Source organism: Coenobita brevimanus, chromosome 50 (assembly GCF_032717465.1).
Source record: "Coenobita brevimanus isolate Jiangsu-jjx chromosome 50, ASM3271746v2, whole genome shotgun sequence".
Lineage (NCBI taxonomy): Eukaryota > Metazoa > Arthropoda > Malacostraca > Decapoda > Coenobitidae > Coenobita > Coenobita brevimanus.
The window spans coordinates 37,199,091-37,225,014 of record NC_137003.1 but is presented as its reverse complement, the minus strand read 5'-3'; the positions used below and the strand labels follow the sequence as shown (position 1 = coordinate 37,225,014).

General features: G+C 43.2%; 1 protein-coding gene across 1 annotated transcript in view; it reads right to left on the bottom strand.

Annotated features, from left to right (window-relative positions):
* Positions 1–25,924, bottom strand: part of LOC145399806 (uncharacterized) — a 256,576-nt gene that overhangs the window by 131,430 nt on the left and 99,222 nt on the right. Inside the window, exons 5-6 of the mRNA XM_080272355.1 lie at positions 17,947–18,221; positions 2,408–2,657 (exon numbers count right to left, since the gene is read on the bottom strand). Of these exons, the coding sequence (XP_080128481.1) occupies positions 2,408–2,657; positions 17,947–18,221 (525 nt within the window). The remainder of the gene's footprint in view (positions 1–2,407; positions 2,658–17,946; positions 18,222–25,924) is intronic.

The window sequence follows — 25,924 nt, the reverse complement described above, 5'->3', positions numbered from 1 at the left end:
AGGCACACCCCACTCACCAACTATTCCATCCACTTTCACATTCCCTACTTTACCATTCATACCACCAATCAAAAACACTCTCTCATTCCTTCCAAACTTTTCCATGCACACTTCCACATTTGTTCAGAACTCTTCTCTCACTCTGCTTGCATGATCTTGCGTTGGCGCATACACACGCACAATCGCCCACATTTGTATTCCAACTTTCAATCTTACCCACACAATCCTTGAGCCAAGTGATCCATACTCTCTTATGTTCTTCTTCCATCTTTTACTCACAACAATACACACTCCTTCTTTTGCCCTTTCATTCTCACCTACTCCTGCACATATACTCCATCCATACTCCCATTCTCTCACATTCTCTCCTCTCCATTTAGTTTCAGTTACTCCATATACATCCACTTTTGCACCCTCAAGCACTTGGACAATCTCTCTCTCTTTCACCTCATCATTCACACTCCTTACATTCCACGTCGCAATCTGTACTATGACCTTTGTTTGGTCCTTGGTCGTCGTCTTTTGGTCAGTCCTTGTCCGAGGCTTCTTGTTCGTCTTTTTAGTTAGCTATTTGCCGGGGAGGGGCACTAACCTTCCGCCAACCTTTTTAGTCTCCTCATACGACAAGCAGGGATACTGTGTGCATTTTGCACTACTGCAAGATAGTGTAATCACGTGTGTTACATCTATGGGGTATGTTTAAGAGGAAGTTATGTTTCAAATGGAAACTGTTAGAGTGGCCCAAGATATACATAGTGACTGTTGTACATACTTGAGTGATATAGCCTACATACTGTATAAGAGTGTATATCAGATATCCAAGAAAAATCAGTAACTGGGAAGGTAAATTCCCCAAGCTCCCCGGTTAACTGGGATTGTATTGTACATAAAATCTTCTATCATTTCATCTTTCCCTATTTACCAGCATGTTAATAATCTCTTTACTATTAGCTGGCAGCCCAGCGTCATCCCCATATACCAGATTTGAAAAATTATTTATCTATCTATCAATGTTCTGCTGCTCTCAGGTGTCTGCCCTTTCCTCTCATCCATCCTTCTTTCCTTCCATCTTCTTCTTTCTTTCCTTCAGTCTTTCCTTGTCTTTCTGCCTACGGGTGACTTTACACTCCCTCTTCTGTCTTTCATACCTTCAGTCTTTCCTCTTCCTTCTGCCTGTGGGTGACTCTACACTGAGTGACAAGCCAAATGGTTTCCTGTACACCAGGAACCATTTAGTACGCTGGGTGGTAACCATATAACCAAATTTTGGCGCCTGGTGGTTTTGTGGGTAATTATTATGCTCCAATCGGATTGAGCCGGTGAAGGTTTATATCCAAGGGGTAGTTGGGGTTTATTGCTTACGTAATGCCACTCAGGGATGAGTGAGGTTGGTCACTCTCATCTTAAATGTCAGGACCAACTGCCTAGCCCCGGGCTCCTACGCTCTGCATGGGGCAACGTAGGATTGGATGATGGATAGATGGACTATATCTATCTATCTATCTATAGCCAGATGCCATAATCCCATAAGGGGTGGTCATTGTCTTTGAGTTTGTTATTGTACGGGGAGGGGCACTAACCCTTCGCCAACCCACTTACTGAAATGTAGGGAACACGTATGGGTTGGCTATACGGATACCACCCAGTGTTGTAAATGGTCTCCTGGCTTCCAGGAAACTATTAGGGTTGTCACTCAATGAAAAGCCACCTGAAAAGGAAAGAAAAATAATAAAAAATTCTGTCTTTCACCATTCATCATCAGCTTCACTACCTCTTTCCTCGCAAATGTTTTCTACTCTCTTATAACCCAATCCAGGTACCAACTGGGCACCTGCTGGGGCATCACACACCTACCTCATTCTAAAGATAACATGGGACCACTAACTACAACATCTCTCTCTATCCTCGCACAAGCATTGTCATTTAAATTTATACACAACAACATGATACATCCATTCATCATCCAATCCTTTATTACCACCTCAAGAGAATATGGCCCATGACTAGACCATTCAATTCAGACTTTAAGGCTAGGCAGTCATTAGCCGTTAAGTGGCATTATGTAAGCAAGTAACACAAACTATCATCGCATCCATATGTAGCTTGCCAGTATATGGTTACCATCCAATGTAATAAACTATATCTTGGAGTACCAGAAACCAATGGGCTAGTCACAAAGTGTAGCCACCTCAAGGTGGCAGTAAATTGAGTGAATAAACAGTTGATATCCCCTCATTTACAAGTATTTGTAAAATAAATATAAGCAAAAATTAATGCCATTATATTAGACAATAGTCGAGCACATCCAAACCAGTCACTAAGCATAATATTTAGTGGATCCATCGGCCTCAGCCTAACAGAACTTTTGCTACAAGGTCCCATTACTATAAGTTGCATTAAAACAAACCTGCTCTCCTGGGAGAACTTGAGCTAATTCATAAACAGCTGCAGCAAGACGATCCTCCTCATCAGGTTTCCAGGCCCCACGGTTACAGTGTTCATTAAGGAGGCGGCATCGATCTTTGACTGAGGCCGCTGACCTCCCTAGATGTGCTGCAATAGCTTGCCAGTTGTTGCCATGCTTCATTCTTAGCTCTCTCAACTTCCTGACCTCCTCTGTTGTGTACTTCCCCATATGGTTGTTGTCGTCATACAATCTGAATGAGTAGGATAGGAGTGCATCAATTTTAGGTCTTATTCACTTTTATTATTACCACAAGCACTATTTTCAAAAGTGCTTTCACTATCATATTCAACCTTACCCTATAAGGTCCATCTCTCTGTCATAAATGAACATCAAGCTCTTATAACCACTTTCATAGATTTAAACTTCATGACTTATTCTAATTTTCATACCAGATCTAGCATACTAAATTATTCATCGCTGATAAACCTTCTTTCTTTTAGTAGAACTTGTCACTTCAAAATTCTAACACTTACAAAGGTGGTCAGGGTCATATGGAAAGATGGAAGAAAATGCCACAAAACAGAAGTAGTGCAGTAAGTACATGGATTTAGAAATTATCTTGCTGACATTCCATGGCAGTCTTTCTTCTCTAGTGATGCCAATTCTACCCAGTCCCACATCTGCGACTTAATACTATAGTCACGGCGGGTGACTCTGAGGTTGTTATTATCGTGCCCTGGCAACCTATCATTCAAAAGTGTGTCTGATTTTGTGTATAATATGAGACATGTGATTCGTATATAATATGTTCGTGTATAATAATATTCATGTATAATATATTTGTGCATAATAATATGATTCTTGTACCTGTATACAGAAATATGATACAAAATCGGAGGCACTTTTGAATGGTCGGTTGCCAGGGTGTGATAATGACAACCTCAGACTCACGTGCCGTGACTATAGCTGGTATGGATTTATTCATATCAAGTCAACAGTTGACTAAAAGATCAAACTCTCCAAAATGATTTGGCAGCAACTGTACCACAGCAACGGCCCAAAAGTCATTAGCATATAACACTTACTTAAAATAAAAAACATTTGAATCACTCTCTCAATTTAAAATAACTAGAAACCATGCAAAAGCTGTAATAAACCTAGCTAAATCAAACTTGATTCAAAATCAAGCATCAACACTGCTTAACAACCCTGATGACAACAGAATATTCTGATCAACTCTCAATTCTTTCAACAATAACTTTAACAAGTCATCATCCATTCCCCCACTAAAATCTTCAGATGGCAGCATCACAAATGACCCTCATGGGAAAGCAGATATCTTTGTCATTACATCTGCCAGAAATTCTACCACAGAGGAAGTCAGCCAGAACGTCTCAGGACTAGAACTTGACTCTCCCGAATTGCTCCACTTAAAATACAGACAAGATCCGTAAAATTCATCCTAGACAACTTACCAACCAATAAAGTTCCAAGCCCATATGGAATTCCTCCAATTGTTTTGAAAGTGTTCCCCAGAACATGCCTCTGTTCTAGCTAAATTATTCAGACTATGCATACATACTTCTTCAATCCCTAAATCATGGAAAGAAGCCAATATCCATCCAGCTCCAAAGAAAGGAAGTTCCTCTGATCCCTCTAATTACAGACCAAAAGTTGTCACATCTCCTCTTCATAAAGTACTTGAAATTTTAATTAATAAGCACATACAGTAGTGAAACATTTTGAATCCAGCAACTTAATAAGTGATAGACAACATGGTTTTTGCCATGAAAGATCTACCATTGACATACTCAGTCTCCTGATACCATCCATCAATCAATCAGCCTACATAGAGAAACTCATACAGTAGCCCTTGACATTTCTAAAGCTTTTGACAAACTATGGCACCATTCCCTGCTGTCCAAACTCCCTTATTATGGACTAACGTCTTTTGTTCCTCTACTTTCTTCATATCTCAGTGACAGAAAAATGAGAGTAAAAGCAGATGATGTATATTCCAATTTCCACTCAATAAATGCTGGCATGCCACAGGGATCAGTTCTGGCGCCAACCCTGTTACTAGCTCATATTGATGATCTCTTATCTGCCACCCACAATCCCATCCATTCATATGCAGATGACCCAGCACTTCATAGTTCATTCACACTCAGACACCTATTTACAAAGTCTATTATCTCTAACTCTCAACGCAGTACTGCCATCTTCATAAATCAAGACTTATCTACGATCAATGAATGGGGACAAAACAACCTTGTCTCAGTTAATGCTAATAAAACCAAAGATATACTATTTACTAATAGATAGATACTGCCAAATTTGTATATTACCTTCAATGCTGCTAATATTCTCATCTCCTAAAGTATTGAAATTCTCGGCATCTCATTTAACAATGTCCTCAGCTGGACCTCTCTTGTTAGATCATTTGCTAAAACTCCCTAAAAGAAACTTGGATTATTGTACAGTGTCTGCAACTTCTTCACTGATGAGCAGTTAGCTATAATTTATAAGAGTCATGTGTGCTCTCAGCTTGAATACTGCTCACCCTTGTGGAAAAGATGTGGAGAGGTTGCATTAAAACAACTAGACAAAATTCAGAACAAAGCTGTTGGAATTATTAATAACCTTGCTATTATAAATAAACTACCTCCCCTACAAGAATGAAGAAATGTTGCCTCCCTTGCATTATTTTACAGATATTTTTATGGCAAATGCTCAGACGTAGTTGCGTCTATTGTGCCACCTCTCATGCCTTCCCTCGTGCTATGCGGGTATCTGGTAGCACTCATGACTGGAACGTCACTCAGCCATACTGCAGAACTTCTGCCTATAAGAATACTTTCATTCTCCAAACTGCATCTCTCTGGAACTCACTTCCCCAGAGTTGTTTCCCTCCAAATTTCAACATACAGCTGTTCAAGTCCAACTGTTACAGATACTTTGTGAATGGAGGACACTAGTAATCTGGTGTATGGATTATTTTTTTTTTAATTCATTTGTTTTTCTTTCCTCTGTTCTGTTATAAAATTAAAAAAAAAAAAAAAGAACCTGTCAGAACATAAATAATACCTGAATACTGTAATCTGATAAAAGTAAAGTACACTCAATCCTCGTAAATCGCGGCAATTTGGGTCTGGACCACTGCCATGATTTACAAATTCCGTGGTTTATAAATAATAACTCATAGGTGAAAAATGAATTTGGGTCTGGACTTTGGCCAACCACCCCCCCCAGCACCCTACCTACACCTATCTAGGCACCATCAAACACAAACATACAAATTTAGGAATATTCAGTGCATGTATTTAATAGAAATAAGCAATGTTAAGGGATCTCACCTTAATCCTATGACGATATTGCTTAAGTGAATGGAGTGGGGTGGTGTTGGGAAGAACTTAGAACATCTCAGCATGAGGTGCGGGTGCTCCCTCATGCTGTTCTCCCTTCTCCAGCTCCTCTGCCTCCCTCAGGAAGCCCTCAAAGTCTGCCTCAGAGATGACAGATGCTGCGTCATCCACGTCCTCAGTGTGTGAAGGGCCAGGCTGTGGTTCAGGCTCAGCTTCTGCCCTTACCCAGGCAAAACAGTGGGTGATGAGTTCCTGATGTTTCTCATTAACTCTGCGATTATGCAAGTCCTTGTAAAAACGCACAGCTTTTTCTAGGTAACCAATACTCTCACTACACCTTTCCTCATCACGTTCAATGGATTTCACAATCTCCTTGGCCAAGTCTATGTTAACAAGCAAATCACTGAGCTCCTTCATAGAAGGCTCGCCACATTCCTGCTCATTCACTTCACTCACTTCACGGTTGGTCTGCCTTTCCAAGTGCTCGTCGTCTTGTATAACGGCCTCCACGACAGCCTCAGCATCATCAACCTTCTCAGTAATCACGTCCATTATGTCACTAGCTGACACTTCACCACAGCCTGGCAGATTCCAAGCCAGTTGAACAACAGCCTGTACGTTGTCTTCTACACTCTGAGTTGGCGCGTCGTCACTCGTGAGGTTAGGCAGGAGAAAGCCCCAGGCACGTGCAATCGTTGCAACATTAAGCTTGCCCCAAGCCTCTAGTAGTGCATCAATAGAGTCCTTGATGTTAAATTTCCTCCAGAACTGGTACACAGACAACACCTCTCGACTTTTTCCAGGGCCAGGCTCAACAACACCCACCCCTGTCTCACTGTCGCTGCTGTCTGCCGTGAACTCTCTCAGCAGCTGCCGCTCTGGTGCATCATCGATGACAGCTAAGGTAAACTGGCGATAAAATAACTGGGTGTAAAACAGCTTCGTATTCGCTATTATCTCCTGGTCAAGTGGCTGGAGAAGAGAGGTGGTGCTGGGTGGGAGGAACATAACTTTGACGCTGGGGTGACATGAGGTTAGGGCTTGTGGGTGAGCGGGAGCGTTGTCCATGAGCAGCAACACTTTGAATGGCACATTAACATGCTTGCAATGAGCCTTCGCATCCTCAACAAATCTGTCAAACCAGTCCACGACTAAGCCTGTAGTAGCCCATGCCTTAGCCTGCTGACGCCAATACACCCCTGACTGATCCATGTCTTCGAGGTTGCGGAAGACGCGGGGTTTTCTTGTCTTATTAATTACAAAAGGCTTCATCTTGAATGTTCCCTTGGCATTGGTACAAAAAATGACAGTGTAGCGCCCCTTGTCGAGCTTCCTTCCCCAGGCCTTTCAGTGTTGACGTGGGATGTATGTGGTGCTAGGCAGCTTTTTCCACTGGAGCCCAGTCTCGTCCATGTTGAAAACAGTTTCTGCTGTATAACCCCCCTCCTCCAAAACTGCCTGGAGGACGGTTGAAAAGTCCTCTACCGCGGCCACGTCAGCAGACGCTCTCTCTCCAGTCATGTGCACGTTTTTCAGGTGCTTCCTTTTCAGTAAGTTAGCCAACCACCCATGGCTAGCATGGAAGGGCTTAGGGGGGTTGATACCAAGCCGTTGACTTGCCAGTTTGTGAAAACTCTTAGCCTTCTCCCTGATGACTGAGCCTTCGACCGGAATATTCTTCCTTGCCTGCCTCAGAACGAACATCTCCAGACATCTTTCTGTCCAAATTACTGCCTCGTCTCTGCACCGTACCCAGCCGTCAATGAGCCCAGTCCCGTAAGCTTTGACGCACTTCTTCACTTTCTCCCTGTTTTTGTAGATCGTCCTTATGGTCGACTCGTTCTTCCCTAACTCTTTCGCCAGCCTTGAAAACTTCTCTCCCTTCTCAACACAATGAATGAGCTCCAAATGTTGACTCTACGACAACGGTGGCAGCTTCTTGACACCATGTTGCTTAGAGCGCTTCATCGGGGGTTCGGGAGGGGCCATGAAAGGTAGGAGGCGGGGTGGAAGGTGCACAAAAAAAGGCAGGTAGCTCTCGTACTCCACGGCGATGGTCTGTAGTGTGCGGACTGGCGGGAAGAACAACAACAACGTGGCGGCATTAGTATGAACACTTGCCACCATGGATGCGTAGTGATTGGTTGTTGGGTTGCGATTTTCAATTTGAATGCCGCGGTTTATGATTCTCCTCGGAAAAGGCCAACTTGGGTGCCTAGGTCTGCGATTTTCTTGACTTAACAGTGTTTTAAGGGTGCTGACAGTCTGACAGCCACTTAGCTGTGATTTATGAATCCATGATTTATGAACAAGCGCTTTTCGAGGATTGACTGTACAGTATTTCAGTACGATGGACTGAAGATAAGCAGTATCATATGTGATCAGTGCTACTGAATATCTGACGTTCTTGTCAGTTTTGTGTTCTGCATTAGCAAATGGCATTATATCATCATCCTTTTCTTTCACTGAACCACCTGGTGAACAAGCCAACATCTTTTCTATCCTTAATTACCTAGAGCAGCATGTACAGCATCCTACCCGTATCCCTGACCACCCTGGAGAGAGTTCCAACATGATATTTTCCTTACCACTAATCCTTCTGCTTACATGATTAATCATTTCTCTCCATTGGGCTCTTCCAGTCACAACCTTATCACCTTAACCTGTCCTATCACTCCAGTAAGGCCTGAGGACCCTCCCCAAAAGAGTTGGTTGTGGCACTTTGGAGCTGCTGAATGGGAGACCCTCAGGCAGTACTTCTTTTATTTTTCCTCGAATGATTATTGTTTCCATGGCCAGAAGTCATCTGAGTGTGCCTTGCACATTTCAGAAGAATTCTCTCAGGAATGGAAGCACACATTCCTTTCTCATATCCTATGACTAATGCAAAAAAAAACTTGGTTTAATTACACTTGTCCAAATGCTGGCCACAACATGGAGAAGGACTACAAAAGGTACCAGAGCAAATCCACCCCTGAATCTCATCTCTTTTATGTTTCTGTCTGGAATCGAGCTAAGTCTGTTCTTCGCTCTGCTGAAAATAATTTCATTTGTACTAAATGCTATGAACTCTCGAACTTGAATTCTTCCTGCTCCTAATGGCACCTTTCCAAAAACCTTTCAAACAACTACACTCAACCCCCTGCTATCGTGCGTTCAGCTATCGCGTTTATCTGCTATAGCGCACACATCAAATGCACAACCATACATGCTATCAAGCACCCCAAGACCGCTATCATGCGTCGAGTTTGAAGACAGGCTAAGCGAAACTTATTCACACGGCACTTCATACGAGGGTTGCCGAGGATACGATGGTTAATCGGAACAGTAACGTGGTAAAATTGCCGACGATGCCACGGGCATTTGGAATGCATCTGAACGGATTCCTGCCAAGGATAAGACGGGCAAAACAGCGTGAACAAAACTCATTCGACTTGAAAGAATATATCATACTACAGCATTGAAATTTAGCCTAACACTGAATACTTATTAATACTGTATTTTAGAATAAATATCAATCGTTTTGAAACCCTCATAAAGAGTTAATATTTCCTATGCCGAGAAAACTGTGATGTCGATAAAGTAATAACTTGTTTACAACTGAGACAGGGCTCTGGCAACAGTATGAGGAACGTGTGTGATAGCGTGCAAGTTTTGTTTCACTTAAATCTTCCTCAGCCGTTCCTGATACGATGTACCGCGTGATACCCCCTTTCGCTGTGGACACTAAGAAATCATGGAGACAGCTAATGAGATCTGGCGGCAATCAAGCCACTCCCAAGCCTCGGAACCCATCAAACCACCCAAGCCTTAATCCTTATAAAAGTTTGATGGCCTTTATGTTGCTTATTTATTCATTATACTGTTATTATTAATATAATAATGCTTTATTTCATGTTGGAGGAGAGATTGGTAGGAAATCGCAGGCATAAAGTGGTTAAAAGTTAGAAAAATGGGCCACAGAAAAACCAATTAGAAATTTTCCCATTGATTGTTCAGTTCAGCTATTGCGTATTGAGCTATCATGCGCGTTTGCTGTGACCAACTAGGCGCGATAGCAGGGGGTTGAGTGTATACCTCATCATCCTTCCCTCCTCTTTTTCACGCTGATGGCACTGTAGCTATTTCTTCTACTGATAAAGCAGAATTCTTCGCTCAGACTTTCTCCTCCTGTCCCACCTTAGATGATTCCGATGTTGTTCCTCCATCACTCCCCCCCCCCCCAAGTTGCTCATGGCTGACATTAAAATTCCTTCAACTGACATAATTTCTGCCATCACTGACCTCAATACTAACAAGGTACATGGGCCTGAAGGGGTCCTTCCTGTTGTCCTGAAGAACTGTGCATCTGTGCTTACACCCTGCCTAGGTAAACTCTTTGGTCTTTGTCTGCCAACTTGTACCTTTCCTCTTTGCTAGAACTTTGCTCTCATTCAGCCTGTCTCAAAGATGGGTGACCATTCCCAACCCTCTAACTATTGCCCAACTGCTTTAACATCCTGTGTTTCAAAAGTGTTTGAGTCTATTCTAAAAAAAAATGTCAATCATCTTTCCTATCACAACCTTCTTTCTGATCATCAGTATGGGTTCTGCCAGGGCTGCTCCGTTGGCGATCTTCTCACCTACCGTTCAGACTCCTGGTCATCCTCCTTTCAGGACTTTGGCAAAAGCTTTGCCACTGCACTTGACATCAAAAAGGCTTTTGATCGGGTCTGGCAAAAATCTTTTATTTCCAAATTGCCTTCTTAAGGTTTCTATCCTTCTATCTGTGCCTTCAACTCTAGCTTCCTTTCTGGTCATTCTATGGCCGCTGTTGCAGAGGCCACCGTTCTCCTCCTAGAGCTATCAATAGTGGTCTTCCTCAGGTCTCTGAGTTGGGAGCATGGCAGTGAAATGACGGGGGACAGGGCGACGTGGAGGCGATTTGTTTGTGGCCACCCCAAACGGGATTGAGGCGTCTGTCAATAGATAGATAGATAGACAGACCTTCTAAGCTGTACATATAACCCTATCAACTCATATGCTAATGACTTCACCCTTCATCTTTCCATTCGCTTCCCACGGTGTCCATCTCGGCAGTTACTTCAACAAATAAGGGATGAGGCTATGGCACACCTAATGTCTGACTTGGCTCATATCTCTGAGGTAAAAGTAATCTTGTTTTTAATGCACCAAAAATTCAGTTCTTACATCTATCATCCTGACAAAATTTTCTGCAGCTCAATCCTGCATCATCTTTAAACATACTTGGGGTTTCATTATCTTGGGACTTTTCTTGGAAAGATGATATTACCTCTCTTGTAAAATCTGCTTCCAAGAGATTAGGTGTGCTGAGCTGACTCCATGACTTTTTTACCCCTGCACGACTGTTGACTTTATGCATGGGTTTTATTTGCCCATTTAGAGTACAACTCTTACATTTGGGGGGGCTCCCCACATACAGCTCTTCTCAACAAGGTGGAGTCAAAGGCTTTTCATCTCATTAACTCTCCTCCTCTTACTGGCTTCCTTCAACCCTCTATCACCTCACTGCACTGTTGCATCCTTTTCTCTTTTCTATTGCTACTTCAATGGTCACTGCTCCTCTGAACTGTCTGCTTGCATCCCTCCACCATTAAGGTGGGCACGTAGCACCCTTCTACTCGTAGCAACAAATTCTCATCCCTATTCTGTTCAACTCTGTAGTGCAAGAGTTAACTGTTACTCCTAGTCCTTGATGTATACAACAGGTCAGCTCTGGAACTGTCTCCTTCTGTCTATATTTCCTATTGTCCATGATCTCCAGTTTTTTAACTTTAGTGGAAAAGTTTCTAGAGAAGGGAAAGAGGTTGTATGCGGCTTTCATGGATTTGGAGAAAGCATATGACAGGGTGGATAGACAAGGATTGTGGAAAGTGTTAAGAATATATGGAGTAGATGGGAAGTTGTTGAATGCTGTGAAGAGTATGTATGATGGTGCGAAGGCTGCAGTGCGTGTGGATGGTGTACTAAGTGAATTTTTCTCTTTGAAAGTTGGGTTGAAACAGGGATGTGTCATGTCTCCATGGTTGTTCAATCGGTACATGGATGGGGTAATAAAAGAGGTACAAGGTAGGGTAGTGGATGCTGGAGTGGCCCTGGTGAGAGAGGATAGTGTTTGGAAACTCCCTGTACTGTTGTTTGCAGATGATATTGTGTTGTTGAGTGAAGACGAAGGGGAGCTGCAAGGCTTGGTGGATGAGTTTGGGAGAGTGTGTAAGAAACGGAATCTAAAGGTGAATGTAGGGAAGAGTAAAGTGATGGTCTTTGAGAGAGGTGAAGTCAGTGAATGTACTGCAAGGTTGGATGGTGAGGAATTGGAAAATGTGAGTACGTTTAAGTACTTCGGTAGTGCGATGAGTAAGGATGGAGGTTTGGAGGGTGAAGTGCTTGAAAGGGTACAGCAGGGAAGAAAGGTTGCTGGTACTTTGAAAGCAGTGATAAGAAACAGGGAAGTGAGCATGGAAGTGAAAAAGTTACTACATGACAGTATTGTGATACCAACTCTAACGTACGGAAGTGAAGCTTGGACGTTGTTGGAAGGACACAAGTCAAGAGTGAGAGCAGTGGAAATGAGTTATTTAAGAGGAGCCTGTAGAGTCACATGGAGTGACAGGCTGACGAATGAGGATATAAAGGAGCGTTGTGGTGATGATGTGGATGTGATACGAAGCGTTACGAGGAACACACTGAGGTGGTTTGGCCATGTGGAGAGGATGGAGGGTGAAAGACTGACGAAGAGAGTGTAAGTGAGTGAGGTGGAGGGGGGAAGAGGGAGGGGGAGGCCGAGGATGAGATGGAGGGCTGGGGTGGAGAGGTATATGAGAGAGGGGGGGGGTGTGAGTTGGGAGCAGGGCAGTGAAATGGCGGGGGACAGGGCGACTTGGAGGAGATTTGTTTGTGGCCACCCCAAGCGGGATTGAGGCGTCTGGCAATAGATAGATAGATAGTGTCCTGGCATCACGAAATAAAATGAATGGATCTTGAATTTGGCTCTCTGCTGTCTTGTTTCTATTTTTTCTTGGAGGGAACAGTTTGCAGGCACCTGACCATTGGTTCCTTCTTCCTTAAAAAAAAAAAAAAAATCATTGTAGACCTTACCTGCACCAAATGAAGGGGTGAGTTAAGATCTATCTATCTATCTATCTATTGCCAGACGCCTCAATCCCGTTTGGGGTGGCCACAAACAAATCGCCTCCAAGTCGCCCTGTCCCCCGCCATTTCACTACCCTGCTCCCAACTCACACCCCCCTCCCTCATATACCTCTCCACCCCATCCCTCCATCTCATCCTCGGTCTCCCCCTCCCCCTTCCACCCTCCACCTCACTCACATACACTCTCTTCGTCAGTCTTTCACCCTCCATCCTCTCCACATGGCCAAACCACCTCAGTGTGTTCCTCACAACGCTTCCTATCACATCCACATCAACACCACAACGCTCCTTTATATCCTCATTCGTCAGCCTGTCTCTCCACGTGACTCCACAAGCTCCTCTTAAATAACTCATTTCCACTGCTCTCACTCTTGACTTGTGTCCTTCCAACAACGTCCAAGCTTCACTTCCGTACGTTAGAGTTGGTATCACAATACTGTCATGTAGTAACTTTTTTACTTCCATGCTCACTTCCCTGTTTCTTATCACTGCTTTCAAGGAACCAGCAACCTTTCTTCCCTGCTGTACCCTTTCAAGCACTTCACCCTCCAAACCTCCACCCTTACTCATCACACTACCCAAATACTTAAACGCACTCACATTTTCCAATTCCTCACCATCCAACCTCGCTATACATTCACTGACTTCACCTCTCTCAAAGACCATCACTTTACTCTTCCCTACATTCACCTTTAGGTTCCGTTTCTTACACACTCTCTCAAACTCATCCACCAAGCCTTGCAGCTCCCCTTCATCTTCACTCAACAACACAGTATCATCTGCAAACAACAGTACAGGGAGTTTCCAAACACTATCCTCTCTCACCAGGGCCACTCCAACATCCACTACCCTACCTTGTACCTCTTTTATTACCCCATCCATGTACAGATTGAACAACCATGGAGACATGACACATCCCTGTTTCAAACCAACTTTCAAAGAGAAAAATTCACTTAGTTCACCATCCACACGCACTGCAGCCTTAGCACCATCATACATACTCTTCACAGCATTCAACAACTTCCCATCTACTCCATATATTCTTAACACTTTCCACAATCCTTGTCTATCCACCCTGTCATATGCTTTCTCCAAATCCATGAAAGCCGCATACAACTTCTTTCCCTTCTCTAGAAACTTTTCCACTAAAGATCTAAGAATGAATATCTGATCTACACAACCTCTTCCCTTCCTAAAGCCTCCCTGTTCTTCTCCAACTAATTTCTCTGTTCTTTCTCTAACTCTGTCTATAAGTATCCTACCATACACTTTTCCTATTATACTAAGAAGACAAATGCCCCTATGATTACCACACACTTCTTTTTCCCCTTTTCCTTTGTACAAGGGAATAATTATACCTGACTTCCAATCCTCCGGGACTCTACCTTCCTCCCAGGCCAATCTGCACATCTTCCACATCCATTCTACTACTATCTCTCCCCCATGCTTCAGCATCTCACCACACACTCCATCAATTCCTGGGGCTTTCCCCGATTTAACTTTCTTCATTGCTTCCACAACCTCTATCCTACTGATTTCTACCTGTCTTCTCACCTCCCTCCTTCTCCCAGCCATTCCCCAGCCACTTATACTCGCATTACTTCCATCCTCTACGTTCAACAATTCCTTAAAGTGTTCTCTCCATCTGCTCACTTTTTCTCCCTTCTCCACTAGTAATCTACCATGTTTATCTTTCACTCCCCTGCTAACTTCACTTCCACCCTGTCTTACTCTTTTCACTTCTCTCCAGAACATTTTCTTACAGTCCCTCCACTTTACACTCAAATTCCTTCCAAATTCCTCATCCACTCTCTTCTTACTCTCTCTTACTAATCTTTTCACCTCTCTCTTCCTTTCCACATATAACTCTCTCTTCTGCCTCTCAACTTCTTCCACGCCCCTATTTCTCATCCATTCATTGTATGCTTTCTTCTTTTGTGCCACAGCCTGTTTCACCTCTTCAGTCCACCACGCTGTTCCTTGCACCCCCTCCGTCTTCTCTTCCTTCCACACACCACATCACATGCTGCACATATTTCTTCTGTAAATATCTTACACACACCTTCCACGTCTCCCATCTGCTCCAATTCATATTTGCCCAATCGTTCCTCCACTTCTCTCTTATACTCTGCCTTTTTCTCATCCTCTTGTAACCTTTCCACTCTCCTTGCAACTACTCCTTCCTCTTGTCTTTCCCTTCTTCTATTCCTCCATCTTACTTGCATCCTAATTCTGGCCACCACCAAGTAGTGGTCAGAAAGGCCACTCCCCCAACCTCTATAAACTCTTGCATCCAATATACATCTTCGCATCCTTTCATCCACACACACATAATCAATCATTGCCTTCCTTTCATTCAGTTCACCACCCACCCTTCTCATCACTCGCCATGTATACCTGTGGATCATTTTATGCCTGAAGAGGGTATTGGCTATTACCAACCCCTCCCAGCACAGATGTCCACTAACGCACTCCCATTCTCATCTATCTCAGCAGGCACACCCCACTCACCAACTATTCCATCCACCTTCACATTACCAACTTTACCATTCATATCACCGATCAAAAACACTCTCTCATTCCTTCCAAACTTTTCCATGCACACTTCCACATTTGTCCAGAACTCTTCTCTCACTCTTCTAGCACGATCTTGCGTTGGCGCATACACACACACAATCGCCCACATTTGTATTCCAACTTTCAACTTTACCCACACAATCCTTGACCCAACTGATCCATACTGTCTTATGCTCTTCTTCCATCTTTTACTCACAACTATACACACTCCTTCCTTTGCCCTCTCATTCTCATCTACTCCTGCACATATACCCCATCCATACTCCCATTCTCTCACACTTTCTCCTCTCCATTTTGTTTCAGTTATTCCACATACATCCACTTTCGCATCCTCAAGCACCTGGACAATCTCTCTCTCTTTCACCTCATCATTCGCTCCTCTTACATTCCATGTACACATTACCAAGTCCTTTGTCCGGTCCTGGGTCGTCAACGTTTGGTCAGTCCTTGTCCGAGGCTTCTTGTTTGTTTTTTTAGTTAGTTGTTTTCCGGGGAGGGGCACTAACCCTCCGCCAACCCTTTTAGTCGCCTTTTACGACAAGCAGGGATACTGGGGGAGTATTCTTGAAAACCCCCCTACCCCCAGGGAAAGAGGACATACAAAGTTGGGAGAACTATCAACAGCATCCCCAATGGGCCATAAAATCATTTACACATCATTGGGCCCCCAGAATCATGGCTTTATCTCACATACCTGACCCTCAGCAATTTTTTCTTTCTGTATTTTCTTTATAGATGGATGTCACATATACCTGCCAGACAGTCATTCCATCAACTAAAAAAATAAGTAAAAAAAAAAGGGGGGGAGGGATGTCAATTGCTTGTGTATTCCTCTGTACATAATTCATCCAACAAACTTGATCCTTTATTAGTTCCTTAGGCTTATTGACCTCTGCACCTTGATTTCTCACATGTCCACTAACCATGTCAGTCCACGTCTTTCTTGGCCTACAACGTTTTCTTGCTCCTCCAAACTCAGACTCACGCATGCATACAAGTATGTTTCACCATCCCGTCTATGGCATAGCCATTATCTCCACTTCACTATACCATCTGAACACTTTCTTCAACCAAATTATCTACATAATTCCTTACTTCATTTTTCTCACAAATTACTTTTTTCTTATTCTCTCCGATCTATGCATACCAAACACATTCCTATACGTCCACTTGCACAACTCTGATTCATGAATTCTCGCACTCATGCCATACCAGTTCCACACTAGTATGGTAATATGGGCACTAAAATACATTCATGGAATCCTCTTCCAGCCTCCACAGACACCTCTGCTTTGTACCAAGGACTTCACAGCAATGGCCACCAATTTCCCCTTGGCCAATCTATTCTTTGCTTTCTTCATAAACTTATTTCTCTTTTGATCCTCACTCCAACCACTTTTTTCCTACTTATGGATGGGGTGAGGTAGGGCTGAAAGTGCAAGAAAACTGGATAGAGGGAAAACTCATCAACAGCATGCCCAATTAAATGGACCACACTCTTATTCACTAACCACTGAAGCCCCTGGGAATCATTGTTCTACCTCACACGGATAACTTTCCACATCTATGTGCTTCATATTACTTATCAGCCATCGTCAGTTCAATGACTATCTCGTCACTGGGTAGATCTGTCTGTTAGAGTCAAGGCTCTAGAGTGAGGTCATGGACACCCAATTTCATCCGTCATGTTTGTTCACAACTTCATTGCACTGTTCAAACTATAATTTTTATTACTGAGTATTCCCTTTTAAAGATCATTGTCACTCTCATACTTAAAAACATTCTGTCAGGTCATCATTCTGTAAGTAATTTTCAAATACATCCTCATTACCTTAATGTACAGCCACACCAAAAAGTATCAAGCAGGTACGGTACGATTATATCTGAAATGATAATTATAGCTCATGAATTCTTGGTAAGATTTATTTGTAACCACTTTGCTATACATATAATAACAATAGGGACTGGGAAAATGTCACAAACATGCAATATATTGCATCCTTGAGAGAGCAAGTTTATCAGCATGGGGAAAAAATTGTTGTTCCGTGACCAGCATCATCATCCGGTGACTCAAATTGCTTCGCGTCAAGTGTGCACCGATACTTTTTGGTGTGAGTGTACCTCGTGATCAGTGATGCCATATGCAGTGTGGGGAAAAAAATCACTTTCCTCTTTCGGTATATAGTGTGCTGGTAATGTTTACACAGAATATGAAAAGGTGATATGACTCCTCAGAATAAAATCACTGGACTATGAAGCAAAATGATACTTGGATGTGATAGATCACTGGAATAAAGTAGTAACAGTAATTTATTGTAAATGAATGGCACCATATAAAAATCTGAAACCTCTGTGGTAGCATCTGGTACAGAAAATGACCAATACAACTCATCACCAATGAATGTTTATACTTGCAATACTCACCTAATGACCCGTCGATAGACAGAGAACAGCGGTCGATTGAGTCCCCTAGCAATGACTCTGTAGAACCCACTACGTTCCTCTTTTGACATCTTGAAAATAAGCTCAGCTGGATCATCCAGGCCTCGCTGTGCACAGTATTCACGTATGTTGTGCTTGAGCAGCTCCGTCTCTTCACGTGACCACATGCCTTGACGCCATGCATGTCCCCGCCACCGCAGCATTTCCTTATCCTCACGGGATGTGAACCAGCTCTGATTGATGTTTCCACTTCCCACCTGCAGATCACAAATATATGTCCAAACAAACTTGGAATAATTAACCTAATTCTACACCCTACTGATGATAAGCAAATACTGCAGTAAGAGTAAGCCCTGAAACATGGGTCAAAATTATGTTCACGATACAGTAATACTTTCAAATTTCGCAAGAGTTAGGTTCCCCCAAACCCTGTGAATACCTACATCCATGAATACTCCTCATGGATTTGGCATACACTATAGAGGTTTTCCACACTTGTGTATGCTATTGCTCCATAGATTACTGGTAGTCGTCAGTAGGCTTTCTCCTCCACTGTTACTGCTTTTGATGATGATAGCAAAAGTAATATGTCCCTCACCTTCCCCCTGAGCTACTTCCCCAGTGGTATCAGACACAGCAGGGGATGGGTTGTGGTGGATCATCCTCAAAGTCAGAATCAGATGTGGTGGGGGAGGCAGAGGGTGGCAGAATTTAAGGGGTCAGAGGGCCCAGGCTGGGAGCTATTGGGGCTGGAGGTTGAGGGGTGGAGGCCTGGGACATGTGCAGGGTGAGGAGGGGTGGAGGAGGATGTTCTTATTCTTGAAAAGAACACCACAGTGATGGGAGGCTGTGAATGCTGTCACTTTAAATCTTTCTGGATCTCATGAAAAGGCCTCACTAATTCATTGATTTTATTCTTCACTGTTGGTGACCTTTCAAGTGAAGGGTTCTCATCAACTAGAAAAGCTGTAAATGCCTTCTGCCTTCACACAGCCTCCCTAATATTTTCTAGATACCATGTCTTTGGTTCTTCCCCTTCTTTGTCATTTTCATGTTCAGTCCTGAACTTCAACCAGCTCCTTCAGCTTATCAGTAGTGATCTCTCCAGCATGGCCCAGCAGCTCCAATCTCCGAAGCCAGAGGTCTGAAAAACCTTCACTCCTGACTTCATGGACCAACTTCATGATGTGGTGAATTTCAGGCTCCTATTGTGGGAAAACCAGTGAAATAATGCACAGTTTCTGGCCACAGCTTTTTCCAGCATGAATTCACACACTTTGTAGCAAGCTCACGCTGGCACTCCGTGACATATATTACACAGCCCAATATGCTAAACTGGTTCCACAGTTCTCTAACTCAACTGTCACTGCTCTTATCCACTTCCTGACAAATCCTCTGGGATATGTGTCGTGAACACCACATTTAGCCTTAAACATCACAATCACACCATGACAATATGGTTGATTGAGGGAGGTTGTGTTACTCAGCAAGAGCACCTCAATGTTAGGATGTGCCAAGGCTCAGGGTGGTCAGGGCAACTGTCAATATTAAGATGTTAAATTCAATGCCCATGTCCCTAAGATTATTTAAACCTTATGCACACGATAACTTTGAAACCAGTCACAATATACTGCAGCAGTCATCCAGGCTTTTTTTGCTGTGGTGACAGAAAACAGGGAGGAAGAAGGTGTTGACCCTCATGCAGTGCATGAGGTCACTTGGCCTACAGCATTTCCACGCACAATACCCATTCCTTCAGCAACTTGAAACCCGGTGGATTCTTTTCCTCTCTGGATATGCTGGTTCAAGTAGGCAATTTTTCCACCACAACCCTGTCTCGTATCCATTAATAACCCGCTCTGATCTAATGTCCTCACTGCATAGTGGTCAAATGAAGCTGATTCCCTAGATGCAAAGAGTAGGGAGGGCATACCTATCTATCTATCTACAGTACTGTATACATCTATTGCCCCATGCCTTAATCCCATAAGGGGTGGCCACAAACAAATCGCTTCCATGTCGTCCTGTCCCCCCCCCCCCCATTTCACTGCCCTGCTCCAAGCTCACATCCCCTTCTCTCATATGACTCTCCACTCCATCCCTCCATCTCATCCTTGGCCTCCCCCTCCCTTCCCCCCCCTCCACCTCACTCACAAACACTCTCCTCATCAATCTCTCCCTTTCCATCCTCTCCACATAGCAATACCACCTAACTGTGTTTCTCCTAACACTTCCTATCACATCCACACCACAACACTCCTTCACTTCCTCATCTGCCAGTCTGTCTCTCCATGTGACTCCATATGCTCCTCTCAAATAACTCATTTCCACTACTCTGACTCTTGACTTCTCCACCATGGTCAAAGCTTCACTTCCATACATTAGAGCTGGTATCACAATACTGTCATGCAGTAACTTTTTCACTTCCATGCTCACTTCCCTGCTTCTTATCACCACTTTCAAAGAACCAGAAACCTTTCTTCCTTGTTGTACCCTTTCAAGCACTTCACCCTCTAAACTTCCATCCTTACTCATCACACTGCCCAAGTACTTAAATGCATTCACATTTTCAAATTTCCTTATCATCCAACCTCACTGCACATTCACTGACTTCACTTCTCTCGAAAACCATAACTTTACTATTCCCTACATTCACCTTTAGATTCTGTTTCTAACACACTCTCCCAAACTCATTCACCAAGCCTTGCAGCTCCCCTTTGTCTTCACTTAACAACACAGTGTCATCTGCAAACAACAGTGCAGGTAGTTTCCACACACTGCCCTCTCTCATTAGGGCCACTCCAACATCCACTGCCCTACCTTGTATCTCTTATAACCCCATCTATATACAGATTGAACAACCATGGAGACATGACACATCCCTGTTTCAATCCTACCTTCAAATAGAAAAATTCACTCAGTTTACTGTCCACAAACACTGCAGTCTTAGCACTGTCATACATAATATTCACAGCATTCAGGAACTTCCCATTTACTTCATATATTCTTAATACATTCCACAATCATCTATCCACCCTGGCATATGCTTTCTCCAAATCTATGAAGGCCACATACAGCTTTCTTCCCTTCTCTAGATACTTTCCCACTAAAGACCTAAGAATGAATATCTGATCTACACAACCTCTTCCCTTCCTAAAACCTCCCTGTTCTTCTCCAACTAATTCCTCTGTTATTTTCATAACTCTGTCAATAAGTATCCTACTATATACGTTTCCTGTTACACTAAGAAAGACATGCCCCTATGATTACCACACACTTCTTTTTCCCCTTTTCCTTTGTACTGGGGAATAATTATACCTGACTTCCAATCCTCCGAACTTTACCTTCCTCCCAGGCCAAACTACACATTTTCCACATCCATTCTACTACTATCTCTCCCTTATGCTTCAGCATTTCACCACACACTCCATCAATTCCTGGGGCTTTCCCCATTTTGACTTACTTCAATCCTTCCATAACGTCCATCCTACTGATTTCTTCCTTTCTTCTCACATCTCTCCATCTCCCAGCCATTCCCCAGCCACTTACCCTCACATTACTTACATTCTCTATGTTTAACAATTCCTTAAAGTGTTTTCTCTCTATTTGCTCACTTTTTGTCCCTTCTCCACTTTTATCTTTCACTTCTTGTGTAACTTCTTTAACACACTGTCTAACCCTCTTTACCTCTTTCCAGAACACTTCCTTACATTCCCTCCACTTTATACTCAAATTCCTCCCAAATTCCTCATCCAATCTCTTCTTACTCTCTCTTACTAATCTTTTCACTTCTCTCTTCCTCTCTACATATAACTCTCTCTTCTGTCTCTCAACTTCCTCCAAACCCCTGTTTCTCATCCACTCACTACACTCGACCCTCCATTTCCTGTACCCCAATTTCCCAGATTTCGGATTTCATAGACATGGGCTGAGGCTGGCCAATATTATCAAATGCCTGACACATGCCTGTACAAGTCTGGGATTCTCACAGAAGTCCGGCCCTTATTCCCTTATATAAAACTATAAGCAGTCTGCTGCACAACACAGTATAACATTTGGCAAGGTTTAGACTTGATAAAGGCCATTTGTAACACACACAAAAAGGTATTTTCATACATGAAAAGCATCATGGCCACCATCCTGCTTCACCCCACTGGTTCTTTCCAACTCGTGGCATTATTTATATTTATACAGTACTTATGTTAATTCAGTATGTAGTGCATATATATTTATGTTATTGTGTCAGTGTTATTATATTATGTAGTGTGTGTGTTAGGATGTGGAGAGGGGGAAAGAGGGAGGGGGAGGCCGAGGATGAGATGGAGGGATGGGGTGGAGAGGTATATGAGAGAGGGAGGTGTGAGCTGGGAGCAGGGGAGTGAAATGGCGGGGGACAGGGCGACTTGGAGGCGATTTGTTTGTGGCCACCCCAAACGGGATTGAGGCGTCTGGCAATAGATAGATAGATAGAGTGTGTTAGTTATGCTGGTATAGGTAGCCTACATTCCAGAATGCTCTAGAATATTGGACCAATTTGAGCCCCCACAAACTCCTGAAAGTTGCCAGTGTTCGCCAGATCACTAAATAGCGTGGCGTCACTACCTGCTTAGAGTTGGTGTAACTTCCTTTTTAAAAAAACTTGTCGGGATTATTACTCACGCATAAAGCATTATACCAGTATTACTTTCATCTTAGATACTTCACTGACGTTCTGAACAAGATTTACTCTGAAAAGTTCTCCACAGACTTTACTAAAAGCTTTTAAAGCTTATTGTGTGTTTTTGTATTCAGCACCTTTTCACCAAGTGTTATGAATCTCAGTTGTTGGAAAAATTTATCGTACAGTTTCCAAAGATCGTAATCTTTCATTTGGCAAATCTTGACATGATTCTATCCATTATTCACTTAATACTGTAATAGTAGAAATTGTACGGCCAAAATCTTATGTGGCCGAGGACCCTAATTTTTAAAGGCATGGTATTTCTCTTGCTTCGAGAAAACATCTCAGTTCTGCTACAATCTATTTTTCTACATATATTTTAGTTGCACAGTTGACCACAGCACTATATTTTCCAGATTTATTGGCTGATTTCAAAAGGCGCGTGCATCAGGTATGGTGTATACACATCATCAGTGCCGCCCCGGGCCTCTGGCGGCGGGCACACAAACTAAGCCACCCTACCCATTAGAAAGCGCCTCCATGTGAGCTCAGTGAGTTCATACGATCTTCGATTGTTTAGGTACCACATTTCCTTCATTTGCTAAGTAAGATATAATTTCATTGTACCCATTTACCATTTCTCCTTACAAATGTACATCCACCACTTTAAAACATGACAGTGCTCAATACTCAGGCAACATAATACTCGCATGTAGGCTGTCCCTAAACTGAGATGGACGCACCCTTCCGTTTCTATTATATTTTGATAAAGAAGCCATTTTTTCTCCAGTATTATATGTAGATAAATCAATAAATATCCTATTTTCAGCAAAGTAACACAAAAATTGTATAACAAAGGGTAATTCAAGTTGACCCCACTTTTGCACTTTACATTAAGTTATATGGCAAGAGGTGGCATCTTTTTTCCATTTTTTTTTTTTTTTATGCACGGAAGAAGGAACCAAAGGCCATGAGCCTGCAATAAAAGTTCCCTCCAAGAAAAAAAAAAAAAAAATAGAGAGCCAAATTCAAGATCCATTCATTTTGAGCTGCCTGGACACACTGCGTTTGAAAGACTGGAGATCATAGGCAGCAGGAAATACAGACAGAGGGAGACAGTTCCAGAGTTGACCTGTTGCATAAATGAAGGACTGGGAGTAACGGTTAACTCTTGCATTAGAGAGCTGGAGAGAAGAGGGATGAGAGTTTGCTGCTAGACGGGTGCTACACGCCCATTGTAAAGGTGGAGGAATGCATGCAGACAGTTCAGAGGAGCAGTGACCATTAAAGTAGCGACAGAAAAGAGATAAAGATGCAACAGTGCGGCGAAGAGACAGAGGTTGAATGGAGTCAGTAAGAGAAGGAGAGTTAATGAGACGAAAAGCCTTTGACTCCACCCTACTGAGAAGAGCTGTATGTGGGGAGCATCTCCACACATGAGAGTTGTACTCCACACAGGGGTGGATAAAACCCCTGTATAGAGTCAACAATTGGGCAGGCGTAAAGAAAGAACGGAGTCGGCTTAGCACACCCAATCTCTTGGAAGCAGATTTTACAAGAGATGAAATATGATCTTTCCAAGATTAGTCCCCAGTAAATGAAACCCCAAGCATGTTCAAGGATGATGCAGGATTAAGCTGAATATTATTAAACATTAGTGGGTATACCTGTGGAAGATTTTGTCGGGTTGATAGGTGTAAGAACTGAGTCTTAGATGCATTAAAAACAACCAGATTAGTTTTACCCCAGTCAGAGATACAAGCCAAGTCAGACATTAGGTGTGCCATAGCCTCATCCCTTGTTTGTTGAAGTAACTGCTGAGATGGACGTTGCGGGAACCGCACGGAAAGGTGAAGGGTGGAGTCATCAACGTATGAGTGGATAGGGTTAGATGTACAGCTTAGAAGGTCATTGATGAATAAAAGGAAGAAAGTTGGTGATTGGACAGAGCCCCGAGGAACACCACTGTTGATGGATCTAGGAGAAGAAAGGTGGCCGTCTACAACAGCGGCTATAGAACGACCAGAAAGGAAGCTAGCGATGAAGGCACTGATAGAAGGAGAGTAACCGTAAGAGGGCAGTTTGGAAATTAAAGATTTATGCCAGACTCGATCGCAAGCCATTGAGATGTCAAGTGCAATGGCAAAGCTTTCACCAAAGTCCCGAAAGGAGGATGACCAGGAGTCTGAAAGGTAGGTGAGAAGATCGCCAGTGGAGCGTCCCTGACGGAACTCGTACTGATGATCAGAAAGAAGGTTGTGATTGGAAAGATGCCTCAAAATTTTTCTATTCAGAATTCACTCGAAAACTTTTGAAATACAGGACATTACAGCAATTGGATGATAGTTGGAGGGTTGAGAATGGTCACCCTTCTTTGGGACTGGCTGAATGAGAGCAAACTTCCAGCAAGAGGGAAAGGTACAAGTTGACAGACAAAGGCAAAAGAGTTTGCCTAGGCAGGGTGTAAGCACAGAAGCACAGTTCTTGAGAACAACAGGAGGGACTCCATCAGGCCCATATGCCTTGTTAGTACTGAGGCCAGTGATGGCAGAAAATACATCAGCTGAAGACATTTTAATGTCAGCCACGAGGAAGTCAGGGGGGGGAAGTGATGGAGGAACAGCACCGGAATCATCTAAGGTGGAATTGGAGGAGAAAGTCTGTGCGAAGAGATCTGCTTTATCAGTAGAAGAAATAGCTACAGAACCATCAGAGTAGAAAAGAGGAGGGAAGGATGATGAGGTAAAGTTGTTAGAAAGGTTTTTGGCAAGGTGCCAGAAGGAGCGGGAAGAATTCGAGTTGGAGAGTTGACAGCATTTAGTACGGATGAAATTATTTTTAGCAGAGCGAAGAAAAGACTTAGCATGATTCCGGGGGGAAACGTAAAGATGATGTGATTCAGGGGTGGGTTGGCTCTGGTACCTTTTGTAGGCCCTCTCCTTGTTGCGGACAGCATTAGAACAAGCGTGATTAAACCAAGGCTTTCTTGCGTTAGACAAAGGATACAAGAAAGGAATGTATGCTTCCATGCCCGAGAGAATAACCTCCGTAATGCGCAAGGCACACTCAGATGGCTCCCGGCCATGGAAGCAATAATCATTCCAGGGAAAATCGAAGACGTACTGCCTGAGGGCCTCCCAATCCATGGCTCCAAAATGCCACAGATGACGTTTCCCTGGAGGGTCCACAGGCCATACCGGAGTGATAGGACAGGTTAAGGTGATATGGTTGTGATCGGAGGAGCCCAACAGAGAGAAAAGATTAACAGTGTAAGCAGAAGGATTAGTTGTAAGGAAGAGG